This window comes from Tamandua tetradactyla, chromosome 12, assembly GCF_023851605.1.
Source record: "Tamandua tetradactyla isolate mTamTet1 chromosome 12, mTamTet1.pri, whole genome shotgun sequence".
In the NCBI taxonomy this organism is placed as follows: domain Eukaryota; kingdom Metazoa; phylum Chordata; class Mammalia; order Pilosa; family Myrmecophagidae; genus Tamandua; species Tamandua tetradactyla.
The window spans coordinates 70,160,760-70,180,916 of record NC_135338.1 but is presented as its reverse complement, the minus strand read 5'-3'; the positions used below and the strand labels follow the sequence as shown (position 1 = coordinate 70,180,916).

The window sequence follows — 20,157 nt, the reverse complement described above, 5'->3', positions numbered from 1 at the left end:
CTAGAATCACGAATCCTTTCAATGTGCCGAAATCATGTGTAATTTTTGATGATGCAGTGTCCCCCTTTTTCCTACTACCTGTAAGAGCCAGGTAGGCCAAGGACCATACGTTATTCACCATTAATTCCTATTGCCTAACATAGTGCCTGGCACATGGTCACTCAGTATTATTATTTATTGAACAAAAAAATAAGAATATGAAGCAATTAGCAAAGAAAAAATAGCCATCATCCTTCTATAGCATAGCAGCAAAAATCAAAATGTCATTTTAATCAGTATAATTTTTCATGCTTGCATTAGAACAACCTGTTAGGTGATGGAGAAGTTGATGGACTTAAGCAACCTAACAGAAAATAAGGAACTCATTAAACTTGTCACTGTAGTGTAGACATCTTTCACCTTATCCACTGATTTTTTAGAGATTTTCATAGTTGTAATCCATGTGTAAACATTTTATTTCTGTTTTTTTGGTGTTTTTGTTTTACAAATTTCCATCCTTAATCATTGTCTACTTAATTATTATGTTTAAAAGGAACATGGGGTTATGTCAATTCAGTAGTTCATGATTTTCTTAGCCATTGTCATGTTGGGCGTTTTGGTTAGTTGTGATATAATGATGTTGTGGACAGAAGTGCTGCAAACATCTTCATAAAATGAATTTTTTTTATTTCAAATTATCTTCCTAAGGAATACAAAAATGGAATTGAGACATCTGTGTATATGAACAATTTATATCCCTCTATATAGCTAGTGTTTCTCTAAGAAGAATCTATATATAGAACCATTAAAACTGTATAATATAAATCTACATCTAATTCCATACAGCCTTACCAACATTGGGTTTCATATGTGTTTATATTTATTTCTTGAAGTTTAACAGAAAATAACTAGCATGTATTGAATGCATTCTTTTAAGGATTTGTCATAGGTCAATGAGGAGTTTCCTGAGTAGAAAATGGCTGTTAAATTTTGATAAGCTGTTATGTATGCATTGAATTTGAAGTTGTTTTTTGCTTTGTGCTATAGCCTTCCATTACCTCTAAACCCCTCATACAATTTGGAAACATCCAACCATTTTGGTGGTGGATCATTTGGAGAAATTAAGGGTGAGAAGTGGCACCATCGTAAAGCGAGAGCAGTAGCCAAAAAAACAGTGGACAGTGGACAGTGGACAGTAGACAAGCAGGCTGCATCAGGATCTGACCCAAGAACTACAGAGCAACTTTGGAAATGCTTGGAGAAATTTGAGGTCTCAGGACTTCCCATGATAGTTGGAAATTGGGCTTTGGCCATTTTTGTGGACTATTGAAAGAGTGACCCCTAATGGTTAAATGATTTAGGGTTGTCCAGATTGGAAACTACTAGGTTCCACTCAAGTAAGAAAGAACTTTTGTTGAAACAGTAAAAGAAATTTGATTTCTCAATGGTATTTGATAAATACTAATTAGTTTCCAGGATACCACATTCTTGTGGTTTTTCTCCTGTTATCAGGTACTCCTCAGTTTCCTTTAATAGTTCCTATTTTTCTTCCTGATCTCAGCCCCTTGTTGATCCCATCCCAGCTCATGCTTTTAAATACCATCCATGTCAACAGTTCCCAAATTTTATCTCCCAGATGTCTCTCCAAAACTCAGGACTCATATGGCGTATTACCTACTTGACATCCACACTTGAATATCTAAAACTCATCTCAAATTTAATGTTTTGAGATGAATTTTAGATACATTTCCACTACATTTCTAATCTTCCTCCCAAAAGTTGCACAACTCATAGCTTTCTCTACCTCACTTGATGGCAACTCCATTCTTCTTTTTAGTCCAAAAAACATGGAATCATTCTGATGACTCTCTTTCTGTTATACTCTAGCCCCAATATTATGGGAAATCTTACTGGTTCTGCTTTCAGAATATAGCCAGAATCTGCCCATTTCCACAGTTTCTATTTCTGCCATCCTAATTGGGTCCAGCATCATCTCTCCTTGGATTACCCCAAGTCTTCTAACTGATCTCCATGCTTTCACCCTACCTTCCCTAACAGCCAAGGATGATCCTTTTATAATAAAAGCTTATTATTCACTCCTCTGCTCCCCATTTCATTCAGAATAAAAGACAAAGTTCTTACAGTAGTCATATCATCTCTCCTTCCCGCCCCTTTTTACCTCTTTGATCTCATCTCCCAATCCTGCCCCCCTTGTTCACTCTCTGCAACCACACTGGTATCCTTTCTGGTCCCACCTTAGAGCTTTTGCATTGGCTATTTCCTGACCTGGAATGTTCCATGCAGCTTATTCTCTCACTTCTAGGTCTCTGCTCAGATGTCCAACTTCTCAATTAGAATTTCTTTGACCACCCTCTTTTAATTACAACACTCCCACACACACCAGTGTACCTAATCCCCCTTTTCTTGTTCTACTTTTCTTCTTATCCATTAGCACTTAATTGTCTTCTAATACACTATATAATTTATTTATCACTTATCGTCTATCTCCCTGCCCCCAATGTTCAACTATATAAGCTCCATGAGAGCAAAGATCATTATGTATTTTGTCTACGAACATATCCCACTTAGTACAGTGCCTAGCCCATAGTAGGCACTCAGTGTTAATGATTTGAGGAAAGAATAAATGAAAATCCTTATCCTACCAACAAGAATGTCAATCTGGGTCCACAACTTTGTATCACGCATGCATCTTCCTTTCAACCAGGGATAGGCAAGCTTTTTCTTATAGGGCCAGATAGTAAAATGTTAGGCTGATGGGTCATAAAGTCTCTGTTGTAACTACTCAACTCTATTATTGCATCTCCAGAGCAGCCAGAGATGGTACAAATAAGCATGGCTGTGTTCCAATAAAATTATTTGCAAAAATAATCAGCCAGCCCTGTGAAAAACAGTTTGGTGGTTCCTCAGAAAGCTAAGTGCTACCAAATTACAATATGACCCACAATCCCATGTCTAGTTAAAAACCCAAAAGAATTGAAAGCAGGGACTCAGATATTTGTGCACAGTGTTCACAGCAGTGTTATTCACAATTACCAACAGAAGAAAGCTACCCAAGTGTCCATCAGTCAATGAATGAATAAACAAATTGTGGTATACACATACAGTGATATATTTTTCAGCTGTTAAAAGGAAGTTCTGGTACATGCAACAACATGAGTGAACCTTGAAGACATCATGTTGAATGAAATAAGCCAGACACAGGTATGAAATAATTAGAATAAGCAAGTTAATAGAGTCAGGAACTAGACCGCAGGTTACCAGGGCCAGTATAGAGGTAGGGAATAGGGAATAAGAAGTTAACGCTTATCATGGTTAGGGACATGTGTCAACTCCGCCAAGTTGTGGTAGCTGTTTATCTGATTGGGCAAGTGCTGGCCTGTCTGTTGCAATGAGGACATTTCATAGGATTAGGTCATTATCACGTCAGCTGCATCCACAGCTGATTCCATTTGTAATTAGCCAAAGGGGAGTGTCTTCTACAATTAGTGATGCTAAATCTAATCATGGGAAGCCTTTTAAGGAGGACTCAGAGGAGACAAGCCCCATTCCTGCTTTGGCTGGTAAGCCTCTCCTGCGGAGTTCATCCAGACCCTCCATCGGAGTTGTCAGCTTCACAGCCTGCCCTGTGGATTTGGACTCTGCGTTCCTGCGGTCACGTGAGACACTTTTATAAATTTTATATTTGCAAGTGTTCCCTGTTGATTCTGTTTATCTAGAGAACCCTAACATACATCTTGCTACCGGGAGTGGTTCTTAAGAAACAGAATCTTAAAAATGGGTTTTTATGAATGGTTTTCTACTCTGACTGGACTCAGAGACACTAAGGACTCTGATTCCCATAATCAGAATGACATTCCCAATCCATGGAGTGAGTTGGCAAAGGAGATAGTCAAAATATCATCATTCGATTCTCCTAATGCTTCGCTTGTACGAAGCCAGACTCTGGGAGATAATGTTTTTGACACCTTTACAGAGTTTTGTAGAAATAGGAGTTATAGAGATGTTGGTTGGTTGTTGTTAGATACACTGGCTACATTAAGGGGTGAAAGGGATGGGCTTAAGGCTTCAAATGAGAAGCTTAAGTGCCGTGTGAAAGATGTAGAAGTTTCTATGAGTATCCTGAAGGAAAATCTTATTTCCTGTAGCCGTAGACTTGAGATCTCTGAAAATCAGACTCAGAATCTCATTGTTAGAGTAGCAACTTCACAACGTAAACTGAACTCTCAGTCTTGCATGGTGTCTGCCGTTAAAGTGAGGGCATTGATTGGAAGGGAGTGGGACCCTGAAAAAATGGGATGGTGACATATGGATTGATAATGATGTTGGGGGCGAGGTTGAAACCCTAGGCCATGCTGAGTCTTCTCTAGATAACCCTGTAATAGTCTGCCCTGAGGACATAGCCGCCCCACCTCCAGCCTGCCTTGAGGAATTGGCCACCCAGCCTCCTCCTGAAGGGATTAGCCCTAGAGTGATTAATCCTGTTTTACCAGATGAAACTGCAAATGAAGGCCCTGAAGCAAATGGCTTGAAAGATATTTCTAATTCTTTTCATGACCCACCCCCACCACCCCTCATTTCTTCCAGACCTATAACTAGACTAAAGTCCCAACAGGCCCCTAAAGGTGAGGTACAAAGTATGAGGAGGTAAGTTATACTCCAAAAGAACTGTGTGAGTTTTCCAATTTATATAGACAGAAATCAGGGGAATATGTGTGGCAATGGATTTTAAGAGTGTGGGATAATGGTGGGAGGAATATAAGGCTGGATCAGGCTGAATTTATTGATATGGGCCCACTAAGCAGAGATTCTGCATTCAATGTTATAGCTCGAGGGGTTAGAAAAGGTGTTAACAGCTTGTTTGGGTGGTTGGTTGAAACATGAATCAAAAGGTGGACAACATTACCTGAGGTTGAAATGCCAGAACTGCCCTGGTATAATGTAGATGAGGGGATCCAGAGGCTTAGAGAGATTGGAATGTTAGAGTGGATTTATTATGCAAAGCCTGCTCTTACACCCCAGGAATGTCCAGAGGATGCACCTTTTACCAGAACAGTGAGAAATAAATTTGTGAGACTAGCACCATCATCCCTAAAGAGCTCTGTGGTTGCACTTCTCTGTAGGTCAGATATTACTGTGGGAACTGCTGTCACTGAGCTGGAATCCTTAAACACAACGGCGATGACAGGATCCCGAGTTGGCAGAAATTATGGAATGGTAACTCCATAATTAAGTGCTGCTACCTGGCAGAAGCCAGGTAGCAGCACTTAATCACCAAAGACAGGGTAGATGTGGCTATTATAATAGACAGCAAACTCAAAGGAGGCATCAAATTATATGACACGCAGAGATTTGTGGCATTGGCTAGTAAATCATGGGGTACCTAGAAATACAATAGAAGGGGAGTCTACTAAATTCTTGTTGGAGCTGTATAAACAAAAGAGTTCTAGGTCAAGTGAATAGAAGTCTAACCTGAATTACAAAAACACAGAGTCACAGTCCCTTAATCAGTTTCCAGACTTGAAACAGTTTACAGACCCAGAGCTCCTTGAATGAAGGGGAGGCCAGGTCTCTTTGGGGGAGAACCCTGTTACACTGCCACAAATTTATACTGTTAACCTTCCTCTAAGTCTTCCCCAAGGAGACCGACGGCCTTTTACCAGGGTAACTGTGCATTGGGGAAAAGGAAATGATCAGATATTTCGGGGATTATTAGACACTGGTTCAGAAGTGACATTAATTCCAGGGGACCCAACACGTCACTCTGGACCACCAGTCAGAGTGGGGGCTTATGGAGGCCAGGTGATCAATGGAGTTTTAGCTCAGGTTTGTCTCACAGTGGATCCAGTGGCCCCCCGGACCCATCCTGTAGTTATTTCCCCAGTTCCGGAATGTATAATTGGCATAGACATACTGAGCAACTGGCAGAATCCCCACGCTGGTTCTCTAACTCGTGCAGTGAGGGCTATTATGGTGGGAAAGACCAAGCGGAAGCCACTAGAACTGCCCCTACTGAGCAAAATAGTAAATCAGAAGCAATACTGTATTCTTGGAGGGATTGCAGAGATTACTGCCACTCTTAAGGACTTGAAAGATGCAGGGGTGGTGATTCCCACCACATCCCTGTTCAACTCTCCTATTTGGCCTGTGCAGAAAACAGATGGGTCTTGGAGAATGACAGTGGATTATCGTAAGCTCAACCAGGTGGTAACTCCAATTGCAGCTGCTGTTCCAGATGTAGTATCATTGCTTGAGCAAATCAATGCATCTCCTGGTACCTGATATGCAGCTATTGATCTGGCAAATGCTTTTTTCTCAATAGCTATTAGTAAGGACCACCAGAAACAGTTTGCTTTCAGCTGGCAAGGTCAGCCATATACTTTCACTGTCCTACCTCAGGGGTATATCAACTCTCCAGCCCTATGTCATAATCTTGTTTGCAGAGACCTTGATCATTTCTGCCTCCCACAAGACATCACACTGGTCCATTATATTGATGATATCATGTTGATTGATAGCAACTACTCTAGATTTACTGGTAAGGCATTTGCGTGTCAGAGGATGGGAGATAAATCCAACAAAAATACAGGGGCCTTCCACCTCAGTAAAATTTCTAGGTGTCCAGTGGTGTGGGGCATGTCGAGATATCCCTTCTAAGGTGAAGGATAAATTGCTGCATCTGTCCCCTCCCACAACCAAAAAAGAGGCACAACACCTAGTTGGTTTTTTGGGATTTTGACAACAACATATTCCTCATTTGGATGTGCTACTCCGGCCCATTTGTCGAGTGACCAGAAAAGCTGCTAATTTTGAGTGGGGACCTGAATAACAGGAGGCTCTGTGACAGGTCCAGACTACTGTACAAGCTGCTCTGCCACTTGGGCCCTATGATCCAGCAGATCCAATCATGCTGGAAGTGTCAGTGGCAAATAGAGATGCTGTATGGAGCCTTTGGCAGGCCCCTATAGGAGAATCACAATGCAGACCCTTAGGATTTTGGAGCAAAGCCTTACCATCTGCTGCAGACAACTACTCTCCTTTTGAGAAACAGCTTTTGGCCTGCTACTGGGCCTTAGTAGAGACTGAACGCTTAACCATGGGCCACCAAGTTACCATGAGACCTGAGTTGCCTATCATGAGTTGGGTGTTGTCTGACCCACCAAGCCATAAAGTTGGGCATGCACAGCAGCACTCTATTGTAAAATGGAAATGGTATATACGAGATAGAGCCAGAGCAGGTCCTGAAGGCACAAATAAATTACATGAAGAAGTGGCACAAATGCCCATGGTTTCCATTCCTGCTGCCACATTACCTTCTCTTTCTCAGACCAGAGCTATGGCCTCTTGGGGAGTTCCTTACAGTGAATTGACTGAGGAAGAGAAAACTCAGGCCTGGTTTACAGATGGTTCAGCACAATATGCAGGTACCACCCAAAAGTGGACAGCTACAGCACTACAACCCCTTTCTGGGGTGTGCTTGAAGGACAGTGGTGAGGGGAAATCCTCTCAATGGGCAGAACTTCGAGCGGTGTACCTGGTTGTTCATTTTGCTTGGAAGAAAAACTGGCCAGAGGTGCGTTTGTATACTGACTCATGGGCTGTTGCTAATGGTTTGGCTGGATGGTCAGGGACTTGGAAAGACCATAATTGGAAAATTGGTGACAAAGAGGTCTGGGGAAGAAGTATGTGAATAGACCTTTCTGAGTGGGCTAAAAACATGAAGATATTTGTGTCCCATGTGAATGCACACCAGAGGGTGACTTCAGCAGAGGAAGATTTTAATAATCAAGTGGATAAGATGACCCATTCTGTGGATACCAGTCAGCCTCTTTCCCCAGCAACTCCTGTCGTTGCTCAATGGGCTCATGAACAAAGTGGTCATATGGTAGGGATGGAGGTTATGCATGGACTCAGCAACATGGACTTCCACTCACCAAGGCTGACCTGGCTACAGCCACTGCTGAGTGCTCAATCTGCCAGCAGCAGAGACCAACACTCAGCCCCCGATATGGCACCATTCCCCAAGGTGACCAACCAGCTACATGGTGGCAGGTTGATTACATTGGACCACTCCCTTCATGGAAGGGGCAGCGATTTGTTCTAACTGGAATAGACACATACTCTGGATATGGGTTTGCTTTCCCTGCACACAGTGCTTCTGCCAAAACTACCATCCATGGGCTTACAGAATGCGTTATCCATCGTCGTGGTATTCCACATAGCATTGCTTCGGATCAAGGAACACACTTCACAGCAAATGAAGTGCGGGAATGGGCACATGCTCATGGAATTCTCTGGTCTTACCATGTTCCCCATCATCCAGAAGCAGCTGGATTGATAGAACGGTGGAATGGCCTTTTGAAAACTCAATTACGGTGCCAATTAGGTGGCAAAAACTTGAAAGGCTGGGGTAATGTTCTCCAGGAAGCTGTGTATGCTCTGAATCAGCGTCCGCTGTATGGTGCTGTTTCTCCCATAGCCAGGATCCATGGGTCCAGGAACCAAGGGGTGGAAATGGGTGTGGTACCACTCACTATTACCCCTAGTGATCCACTAGGAAAATTTTTGCTTCCTGTCCCTGCTACCCTGAGTTCTGCTGGTCTACAGGTTTTAGTTCCAAAACGGGGTGTGCTTCCTCCAGGAGAAACAATGATACCACTGAACTGGAAGTTAAGATTGCCACCTGGTCACTTTGGGCTACTTATGCCTCTGGATTAACAAGCCAAGAAGGGGATTACATTATTGTCTGGGGTAATTGACCCTGACTATCAGAAAGAAGTAGGACTGCAACTACATAATGGAGGTAAAGAAGAGTTTTCTTGGAATATAGGATATCCCCTAGGGCATCTATTAGTACTACCATGCCCTGTGATTAAAATCAATGGAAAACTGCAACACAATCCAGGCAGGACTACTAATGGCTCTGAAACTTCAGGAATGAAGGTTTGGGTCACCCCACCAGGCAAAGAACCACGGCCAGCTGAAGTGCTTGCTGAGGGTAAAGGGAACATGGAATGGGTAGTGGAAGAAGGTAGTGATAAATATGAACTTCGACCACATGATCAGTTACAGAAACGAGGACTGTAATGCTGTTTTTTTCATGTTATACTGTTTAAGTTGTAAGATATCAAGTTTAAGAATGAATGTTGCCTAAGGATTTGCACCCTATTCTGGAGAGATTTATTGTGTTTCCAGTTATATGCAGGAGAGTTGAGTATTGTCAGGTAAAAGAAAAAAAGTGTGCTTATTTGTTTTCATTTGGAAATTAAGTATAGTTTAAGGTGATATATATATAGGTGCCAAGTTGACAAGGGGTGGACTGTCATGGTTAGGGACATGTGTCAACTCGGCCAAGTTGTGGTAGCTGTTTATCTGATTGGGCAAGTGCTGGCCTGTCTGTTGCAATGAGGACATTTCATAGGATTAGGTCATGATCACATCAGCTGCATCCACAGCTGATTCCATTTGTAATTAGCCAGAGGGGAGTGTCTTCTACAATTAGTGATGCTAAATCTAGTCATGGGAAGCCTTTTAAGGAGGACTCAGAGGAGACAGGCCCCATTCCTGCTTCGGCTGGTGAGCCTCTCCTGCAGAGTTCATCCAGACCCTCCATCGGAGTTGTCGGCTTCACAGCCTGCCCTGTGGATTTGGACTCTGCATTCCTGCGGTCATGTGAGACACTTCTATAAATTTTATATTTGCAAGTGTTCCCTGTTGATTCTGTTTATCTAGAGAACCCTAACTAATACAATGCTTAATTGACATAGTTTCTGTTTGGAGTGATAGAATAGTTTTGGGAATGGCTGGTGGTGATGGTGGTACAACATTGTGAATGTAGTTAACACCAATGAATTATATATTTGAATGTAGTTAAAAAGGGAAAATATTATGTGTATGTATGTTCCTAGAATAAAAAAATTTTTTAAGCATAGGACCGTACCATGAAAACTGAACCCTAATGTAAATTATGGACTATAGTTAATAGTATAATAATATTGTTTCATCAATTGTAACAAAGCTACCACATTAATGCAAAGTACTAATAGGGAAGACTGTGTATGTGAGCAGAGATATTTGGGAGCCCTGTATTTTCTGCATGATTTTTCTGGAAACCTACCATTTCTCTAATAAAAAATTAAAAATATAAAAAATGCAGCCAGCTAACGGGCCAGCTAGCTGACCACTCCTTTAGATTAAGGTACAGCTTAGTAAATCAGATCTCCTTTGGCAGTCCAAGTTTTATGCAGCCACTCTACCAGTTTCCAAAATCAAACTTTTAGAAGGGTAAATGCAAACCTAGTGAAATTATAGATGAATAGCTGCTCTGAATGATGGAACCCAAATTCTGCAGACAGATCAGACATACCTTAGTCAGTGTGGCCATTAAGTAAAATGGGACTTGGGGGTGGAATAGGGAGAGAAATCCTGCTATCAGCCACTTTTTTGCTAATGAGTCTAAAGTACATTATCTGTAGTTTGAGGTATCCTGTAGAGGTTTCTAATTTGCAAAATAATCTACTTCTGAAGTCTCTTTTCTCTATGCCATTAAGTCCTTTGGCATTGATGATGAATTTCCTGTGGCAAGGAAACCATTTTTCTTTTTGTCAGCTATTATCAGAGTCAATAGGCTGATGCAGTTGGCTATGAAAATTCCTGCCAATATTCTGAGATCCAGGCCCTAATCTCCTTCCATATAGATCAGTGATTCTCAACCAGAAGCAATTTTGCTTCCAAAGAGAAATTTGTCAATGTCTGGAGACAAATTTGATTCGTCACAACTGGGGGCTGGGGAGAGCTACTGGCATCTAGTGGGTAGGGGCCAGGATACAGCTAAGCATCCTCTAGTACACAGGACCACCCCCTACAAAAAAAAAAAAAGACTAGTCTAAAATGTCAGTGGTACTGAGGTTGAGAAACCCCAACCTAGACTATTCTGCCAGCCTTTAAATCCACCTTGTACTCCATTGCCAAACCAATATTCCTAAACCACCACGCCTAAAATCTAATAGCTCCAGTAGCTCCCACTGCCTGAAAGATCACGTCTCTCCCTTTCCTGTTGGCATTTAGATCCTGAGGAATCTGGTCCACTTGCACATCCCTTCCCCAAGAGGAGTGCTGTTCCTCCCATGCTTTCAACCCTACCGTCCTCCTACTGATGTTACCCTCAAAACACACGCTTTGGGAGGATCCTCCTATATCTCTCCTCTGATCAAATATTACTTATTCTTTGAACATATTCATGTTGCATGCCCCCCTACAACTTAGACGTTAGTACTCCTTTTGCATTTACCGTGGATTCACATGTCTTCCTCTGTTACATAACTATTCCCTCTCTCTTGCCTCCTCAGTAAACTATTTGAGGGGTTTATATTGTATTTCTCATCTATCCATTTCAGTTTCCATTATGTAAAGTTTGGAAACTGTATTATTGTATTGAGAATCTCTTGTATTGAGAGTCAAATGAGATAAATATAAAAATCACCTTGTATTGAGCCTGGTACACAATAAGTGCTCAGAAAATGATAAAATATTTATAGAAGCATACATTCAGGAGCCCATAGGTGCTTAATAAATCCTTGACATCTAATTATGTACTAGAGAGAGCATGTCATGGAGACTAAGCCTGGTATGGCGATAACAGCAAAGAAAACTTTCCATCAGAAATCCTACACCAATTAACATGCCTTAACGCTAGACTGAATCCAGGAGCAGTGGGTGTCATATTTTCCCAAAATGGTACCTAAGCCAGTCTTTCTGCATATAACAAGTTAATGAGTAATTGGTGAGTAACATTTTGCCCATTCTGACACAATTTAGAAGGCTACCAAGAGGATAAAATATCAATATGTAATACTTTCTGCTCTGCTGGGGGCCCTAGCTGCTGCCTCCCTAAATGCGTCCGCTTTCTGCTACGAGAGGGCCTGATGTCCCTAAAGAAGTCTGCACCAGTGGAATGAGGCTGCAGCAAGGACCTGGCCTTCCCCCAAGCAGAAGAGAGCCTCGCCTCAAATTCTGTGAAAGAAGTGAGTGGGGGGCCTGGTATTCCGAGCAGCCTAGGTTTGGCTTTGGGCCAAGCACTGAGTGGCAAACAAGAAGGCACACATTCCAGGAAGGCAAGGAGCCCTGCCAACACGAAAGCAGCCCAGCAAGCAGGGCCCTGCTGGGCACCAGGTGCTCCTTGGATCTGTGGAGGTCAGGCATACAGAGGGATGAACTTGGGTTTCTCTGGATTACCATTTCAGAGGCTGAAATGTTTCTTTCCCTCTCACCTTTAATGAATAAAGCACGGATAACTTTTAAATTTTAAACCTCTCTGCTCTGGGATCCAACCCCTGCTCTCTAAACAAAGGTTAGGGAAGGAGGAGTGTTCTTGCTCTTCTGAATCACTTTGCAGGAGTCAGACTTCTGGGATTCCTGCATGCCCTGAGAGAAGATGCTACTCACAATGAAGGTTGGTCATCGGGAAGGCTGGGATTTCTGTGCCCTGGTTAGGAGAGAATCTGAGCCCTCCACCCTTGTGCCCCATACACACACAAATGCACAGGCTCCTTCTTTACACCTGCCAATTCTGCCTATTTACTGGCCTGACCTTCAGAAGGTCTGGGGAGCCCTGATAAATGTTTTCCTTTCAGAATCACCTCAGACTTTTATCCCCAGGCTATGAAAGAAGTGGGGAGGGGTAAAAAGAGAAGGGACCAAATGGGTAGAGCTATTCGTTGGGGGGTGGGGGGGGATGGCCACATGACCCTGCCAGAGGTTCCCTCCTTCCATTAGATATGTGGGTGCACTGGACTTGGAAGAAACCTGGACCTGTTTTCACTCAGCAAGCGGACAGTGAAGACCTTTCTCTGAGAAAAAGAATGACATTTGTTCCTCACCCTTTCAGCTCCAGGTCTCCTTGCAGTTCCTTTGCTGCCACCTAGTGGGCCTGTTGGCGTCCCTGTCCTCAGTGAGATAAATGAAACTTGCTTCCTTCTGACCAGTCTTGACTTGAACCTAGGGATCTGGCCTCAGTCTGGGGGCAAACAAGAAATCCTTCCCTGAGAAGTTTCTCTGCCCTCAGATTCCCGATCAGGGGATCACTGTGGCTCACCAGCTAGGAGAAACACAGGCTTCAAGACTTCACCGAGTTTAATAGGTGCCCTATTGCCATGACAGCCAGGTAGGAGGGCCATGGCTGGCTGGTCAGGCACCTGGGAGTGGCATGGTGGGCAGTTGTTTACTCCCAGGACATCTCAGGTGGGTGAAGTTCTCTTGCGCTCTTCTCATTCCTGGATGCCCTTTTAACTAGAACTCTTTCCCTTCCCACGACTCTTCCTAGTCTGGCTAAGGCCCATGTTACAAAATTGAGGCTTCAGCATAATATCTATTTCCCTCTTTTTCCCCAAATTTAAGGCAGTTGTTTCTCCCTTATGAAGTTAGCTCATTTCACCTTTAAAAGTATAAATATATGTTTATGTATCCTCTCTGTGATACTCTGCTATGAACCAGTCTCTGGAAATAGTGAGAAGGGGATATATTTTAAAGAATTTTATTGTATAGGTTTCTCTTAATTCCTCAGAAGATGTCTGTAATTATCAGCCATATCTTCCTGCCTATTACATCCAATTGTTGATTTTCTCTGCATAGCAAAGGAGAACTATTGGTTCCAGCAACCACCTATCCAGTCTGTCACCCCCAAACTTTCAGATCTGAGCCACAGTACCCAGGGATTGTATAAAATCCAAACTCCTTTCTCCTGCCTACTTCTCCAATCTCTTTTCATGCCATGCTCCTACTTGGTTAGTATGCTAGCGTCACTTAGACCCTCTCTGTTCCTCATAGATCCACAAGCTCCTTCCTGCTTTTGGGCATTTGCAGTGGCTGAACCCTCTGCCTGGAATGCTCTTTCCCCAGTTCCTCCTATGGCTGGCTCCTCATCTTCAAGCATCAGTTTAAATGTCACTTTGGAGACCTTTTTTGACTACCTCACCTAGAGCCAACTCCCTCCTTAGTTCATTTTGCTATTTCTTTTCTTCATGGAACTTAATCACAGTCTGTAATTATCTGGTTGTTTAAGATTTCTCAGAGATTACATTTACATGGAAGTTCCACAGGGACACAGGCACTGCCTGACATGTTGACTGTTCTGTCCCCAGTGTCTAGCATATTACCTCGTCATGTAGTCTAGGCTCATAATATTTACTGAATGAATGAATTACTACTAGACGAGGACATCAGAGGACAAAAGTAGAAAGGTAGTGTAGCCAAATTGGATTTTAACCCTCCTATCTAGACTCTAAGCCAATGAGAAGGCCACAGGAGCTTTCTGGCTCTGAGTTCAGGATTTTAGTTCCCAAATAAGAAGCACAGTACTATTTGAACCAGGGACACTGCTTTGGAGTTACCCAGGAGAAACTGGGATGCATTCCCAACCCTTTCTCATACACCTGAGATGACTCAGCTCAGCTCAGGTCCTTTCAGATTTGTAAACAGTACTTGGGAATCTGATTATGACTTGAGCTCCATCAGTCTCCTTGGTACTGAGTAGGACAGTAAAATTACCTTCAGTGAGTAGTTAGAGGATAAAAATGAATTTCCCAAACCATAGAACACTAGAGAAATCAAATTTTTTATTTAAAAATATTTTCACAGGCTAATGCCATACTAGAACAATCCAAGGGTGGATGAACCAAACTCCCAAGGAATTAGAAAACCATCAGCCAATTCAAGCAGATCTATATAAATATATATAGTTATAAATGAGCACAACAGAAGCAACACTGATCCCCAGAGGACCAGGCTGGGGGGACAAAAGGGAGGAGCTGCAAGAGGACCCTCCAAAGGACAGGAACACTCCCACCACTAAAAGCCCTAAGCCCCAAGAGGTGCTTCAAAGCCTCCTTCCCTATAGCAAGCCTCTCACCCTTTCTGAGCCTGGGGAGGGGCTAGAAGCCAAGTTCACCAGCATCTTGGCACAGCCATCCATGACTTGGCACTTCTCATGGCCTCTGGCTCAATCTAGCAAGACTCAGAGGAATGATTTGTTCTCCCTGCCTTTCAGCAAGGACCAGAGAGGGGAGGTGTTGGGGCAAGAAGGGTCATTTCCCTGAAAATATAATGGAAAGGAGCAATGAAGAGGACTGGTTCCAAAAAAAAGGATGAGTATCCATCCAATGTGGCACTTCGGGGATAATGGGAAATGGGAACAGTTTTACTCAGACATACAAATTAGGTGCAAGCAACCCACAAGGCCAGCCTCTAATCTTAATCCTAAAACCTGGGATGAGGAGAGGATGAAGAGACCCCCAGTCTGAGCTCAGATCATCATAAAGTTGTCAAATTTGGGTTTGTCATAAACAGGACAATCATGATTCCACAATAAATTATTTCTGCCTGCATTTCTTCCCTAATTAACTACTCCTCTATCTGAAAAGGGAGTAAACAGTGGCTAGTTCTGATACCACTCCCTCACAACTTTGGTGAGAGTGACTTTGCCTGCTACCTCTGTGCCTCCTCACTAAGGCCCCTTGTGAACCTACAAAGGCACTGTCTTAGCAGATAGTGTCCCAGGGAGAGCTGGACAGAGTTCTGGGGCACAGAAACACTTTTTAGAACAGAGAAGGCCTTGACAGAAAAGGAAAACTCTCCAAGTCAAAGCTACTACCAGGTCCACCCTTCTCATCCTCTACCTTTCTTGGCCAAGGGTATAAGACAGACCCTTGCTGGCCTGGACCCCGCACTGTACCAGGCCCCCCTGGGACACCTCCACCTTGTCTGTGGAGAAGAAAGTCTGTGGAGTGCAGGACCCTCCTCCATGACCTGCAACACTCTTACTGCAGGTAACATAAGAGAGCTCTGTCTATAGTGGCTCAACACCATCACGCCAGGCTGCCCAGCCAAGCCAAGCTTTCTCGACAGGCTGCTGTTGGCTATCCCTGAAATCCAGGGCACAAAAGCTTTGACCTCAAGTCAAAGCCACCACTCTGCCTGCTCCTCCCATCCCCTAATTCCAGGGCCTGGGGTGCCATGGAAACATGTGAGTGCACCAGGGGAAGACCAAGTACCAGGTCTGTCACCCACAGTGATCAAAGGCTATATGCTCTGCCTCTCTCACCAGGAAGTGGCAGCTAAGGACACAGAGTTCTGGAACCTCCCATTCTTCTTCCCTGCCCTTGCCATCATCCCCTGCTGCAGGCAGCATCCTCCCAGGTTCAACCAGCCTCCTCATGAGGCTCTGTCAGCACAGCCTGAAACCCAGATCATGAAATCAGCTCTTGTTAGAATCTTTCTGTAAGTCCTCCTACTTTCTACCTCCTTCCATTCAGCCCACTCAGTGAACTATGTGAAAGTCAGGAAGTCTCATTCCCGGTATTAGAGCATGGCCTTTATCCCTTGGGGTGGCCCTGGAGCTCTACCTGTATACCAGAACTGTTTTTTAAGTTAATTTATTTTTTCTATTTAAGTGATTGCTGAAGCTTAGTGTGAAGATTCTCATAGCTGGTTCCAAAATCTGACTTTCTGTTCAAATCCAAAATTTTAGAAGCCGGTTACTTGGTAAACAGGTACTCAGATCACTCATTGGAGAAGGGAGAAGACTTGGGGAGAATAGGAGGAAATATCTGGAGTATTTTCCTTCATACTGAGTTCCAATACAGCAGCAGCATTAAACCAAGGAATCATTGGTGGAGTCTTGGCATCCAGAACATTCTTCTTGGAGAAGGGGTGGGAACTGAAAGGCCAATTGGCTGCTACCTGCACATAGGAGAAATACCAAGATCACGGAAAGAGTCCAGAAAGCAGACAGACATGGGCAGAAAAGTCACTGAAGATTTCTACGACAAGAGTGGGACAGGGGAGGATCTGTGTGCCCTGTCCACACTGCCCAACCATGCACAGGGCCATCAAGCAGCTCGGTCAGAACAGGGCCAAGTCCATTGTGGGTAACAGGCAGCCTGACCTTAGGTTTTAGCTTTAATCTTAAATCCTGAACCCCAGAGGCATTAGGAAGAGAAGGAGCCTCACCTGTGTCCAGGGACTGGGCCATCCCAGTTCAGGGAGCACAACTGCTGTTCCAGCCGGGAGATGCGGAAGGCCAGGTAGGATGAGGACAAGACCAGGAAGCAGATCCTGGAGGAAGACGGGGAAGGAGTCCAGTGTGTCTCCCAGAAAAAAAGGCACTTCTAGAGACTTGCCAGAATAGGAGCAGGGACTAAGCTACTCCTGCAATAGTAGGAATTAAAGAACCCATTGTTCTGCAACCCTGCTCAGACCTGGGCATCTTTGTTCCAAGAGGCCACATGGGGGTCTTGAATCCCCCTGGAGATGTCCTTGCAGGCCAGCAGGAGTCCTCATTACTTCAGCTGAGTCCTGGAGGGAGCTCTGACCAGACATTCAAAGCTCTCATCTCACCTTCCCTCTGAATGGCCACCTTGCTCCGGCAGCTCCTCTGGGAGGCCACTAAGATCACCCCCTCAGGTGGCAGGCACAACTCCCAGCAGGTGCTGAGTTGACAGTCAAAACCCAGCAGAGGAAAGTGATGAGGTGAGGCATGGGGAACCGAGGAGCTTGCAGTTGACTCAGAACCATCCCCTAACTCCGGATAACGACCTCCCCGCACACCAAGGCCCTTCCTCCAAACACCTAGAAACCCAGGTGAGTCTGCCCCCTTCCCCACAATACAGTCACCTACAGCACAAAGAAGACCTTAAGGAGGCGGTAATCCCAGAGCTTCAGCTCCTCGTTGCTCTTAGGGTCCTCCTCCAGCTTGTTCTCCTCACAGATAGTGTGCTCTGCAATGGAAGAGCAGTTAAGTATGCTCCTGGGGCAGGGAGGACCCCTGTCCAGCTTCGGGCATGCCCACCTCCCCTCATGACTTCCCCAGCTGGATTTGCAGAAAGAAAAAAACAGCTCTCAGAAGCCCTGGGGCTGTGAGGCGCCCTATTTATAGAAGTTGGGAGAGCCTGATCTTTGTAAGCATTTCCATGGACAAGCTCCCTGAACTCACCAGACCCTGGAGGCTTTCTGGTGGGGAAAAAGCCGTCTGTGGAGTCCATGGATGCCCGAGGGATACAAGGGATATTGTTTGGAAGAGACAAGGACCTGGAGGCAGGGCACACTTTTCTCCACTTCATCTCAGGGATGAGGACTTCCTGCAGAGAATGTGGGAGCTGTCTCACTCTGGCCCTTGGGATCTCACTTGCCCTAAGGGGCCCCACACAAGATTTATCAGAGCTCTTTCCAGGATTACCAATATGGATGCCTAGCCAGGGGTGGACGCAGGTAGCCAGGAGGGGGAACCGTTGCCATAGCAGTCCCACCTCTCCTATCTGCTCTCCTACCCAATCCCCATCCCAAACCTCCTGCTAGAAGCTGGAAACAGTTTTCTGTCCAAGGAGCATCCTGCTTCCCTTCAGCCCCACACATGCCCTGTCTGCCTTTCACACCTGGACACCTGGGCAAAAAGAGCAGCGTTAAAAAACATGAGTTCACATGTAGTTTGTTAAGATCCAAACAGATAAGAAACTGACGGTCCACGTGGAAATGTGGCTGATGTTAATTAGAATGATACTAGCTAATGCCTCACCCTGCTCTGAAGCCTGGACAGAGCCCAGGGAGGCCTTACTGAAAGCGTGGGTTGGGGAGGGACCTGCCCCTGCAACACCTAGCTCACTACCTTGCCCTTGAGCTCTCCTCCCACACAGTGGTCCCAGAAAACAATGCCTTTAAAGACTGCTAGGGTGGAACTACAGTAGGATCTTAGATGTGAGGCAACCCTGTTACATGGTCAGGTCAGTCGAGTCCAAGAAGGCACTGTACAACATGCATTAGGTAGGGTATGCCATGGCTCCATCTAATCCCAATTCTAACCCTGAGCAAGTCACTAACCTTGACAGAGGAGATTTAGTGTCCCCATCAACAAAATGGGGACATCACCTTCTACCCTTGGCATGGTATTGTGTATATTGTGTGCTTGGCTGGCCGCTTAATAGTTACTAAAGGAGGTTTCAGACACCCTCAGGTCATTTCCACTCCCACTCTCTGCTCTCAAAGTTCAGCTCTGTCTACCCAGGGCCCCAGGTGCCAAAGGAGACTGCTGGTTCCTTGACAAATATAGAATTAGTCTGTCTGGATTTAATGGTGATAGGTTTTAGAATTCTTCCCCAGGGACATGTCTATCATCTTGAAGGCCCTCCCGACTCGGCCCAAGGAAGGAAGGTGGGTCACTGGCTCCATGCCCATATAGGTGTGAGATCCAATCTGGGCAGCGTTCCTGGGAGTGGACATCTGTTCTGCTCAGAAAGTCAGCAAATCTGTCTAGGACCTAGTGGCTCTGCATGGCATGGAGTGGGGCACCTCTAGGGGGCCCCATGCACATCATGGCTGCTGACCCTTGAGTCTGGCCCCCTGCCTGGGGGGCTCTGAAGCCTCAGCACCACAGGGGACCTCAGACCACAGGCCTTTGTTCCCAGCCTCAGCTCTCACCACAGACTCGCACTCAGGTGCCTCCGGAAATTCTCTTATGCTCAGACTCTTCTTGCTGGAAGGCTGAGGAAGAAAGGAAACAGGGATCACTTGTCCATCTGGAATAGTCAAGGGTAGGCACAGGGAGGCATTAGCACTTCCCAAAATAGCTTGTCTTCCAAATAAGCCACTTTGTCAAGATGACACCTAGTTCCCAGAGTTTGCGGGGGGTTGGGGGTTGGGGGGGCGCTAATTAATGCTAGAGCAGAGGGGCAAATTCAAGGCAACCTACTCTCCCATGCTGCTTTCCCCTCCCCCTCCTTTTTCTCACCACAGGCCAGAGGGATTGGCAGGCATATGGAAGCAGCCATATGCTCCTATCTACTTATACAGTGAGGAAGCATAAGTGAGGGCATGTATATGGCCCACTGGCCTCAAAGACAGGCTCATAAGCCTAGACACATAGGCCATGTTCTGCCTCTGCTACATTGGGCCCGAGCCTTTTATTTCCCTCTCCCTGCCCTGGCCCTGCTGGAGAAATGGGCCGACCTCCCATGACAACCTCGTCCCAACACCTGATCTCAGGCCTGGGCAGTCTCCCTGGCCTTACTCCTGCTCTGAGTTACATACCTGTAGATGGGTGCAGACCCTCCTCAGCATGTCATATACACTGTCCCGGGAGAGCAGTGACACAAAGACATACTAGAACAAGGAAAG

The 20,157-nt window shown here is 44.9% G+C and overlaps 1 protein-coding gene across 6 annotated transcripts in view; it reads right to left on the bottom strand.

Moving 5' to 3' along the window:
- Window positions 1-10,020: 10,020 nt before the first annotated feature.
- GRAMD2A (GRAM domain containing 2A) overlaps window positions 10,021-20,157 on the bottom strand; it is a 45,242-nt gene continuing 35,105 nt past the window's right edge. For 3 of the 6 annotated variants that reach the window (XM_077123886.1, XM_077123882.1, XM_077123887.1), the window contains 6 exons: window positions 20,071-20,142; window positions 19,462-19,524; window positions 17,984-18,128; window positions 17,669-17,768; window positions 17,002-17,106; window positions 10,023-16,731 (listed from right to left, as the gene is read on the bottom strand). In XM_077123886.1, the coding sequence (XP_076980001.1) occupies window positions 16,728-16,731; window positions 17,002-17,106; window positions 17,669-17,768; window positions 17,984-18,128; window positions 19,462-19,524; window positions 20,071-20,142 (489 nt within the window). In that variant the 3' untranslated portion in view covers window positions 10,023-16,727. Of the gene's footprint in view, window positions 16,732-16,997; window positions 17,107-17,668; window positions 17,769-17,983; window positions 18,129-19,461; window positions 19,525-20,070; window positions 20,143-20,157 lie in introns of those variants that run through there. The other 3 variants (XM_077123884.1, XM_077123885.1, XM_077123883.1) reach the window with 3 other exon arrangements.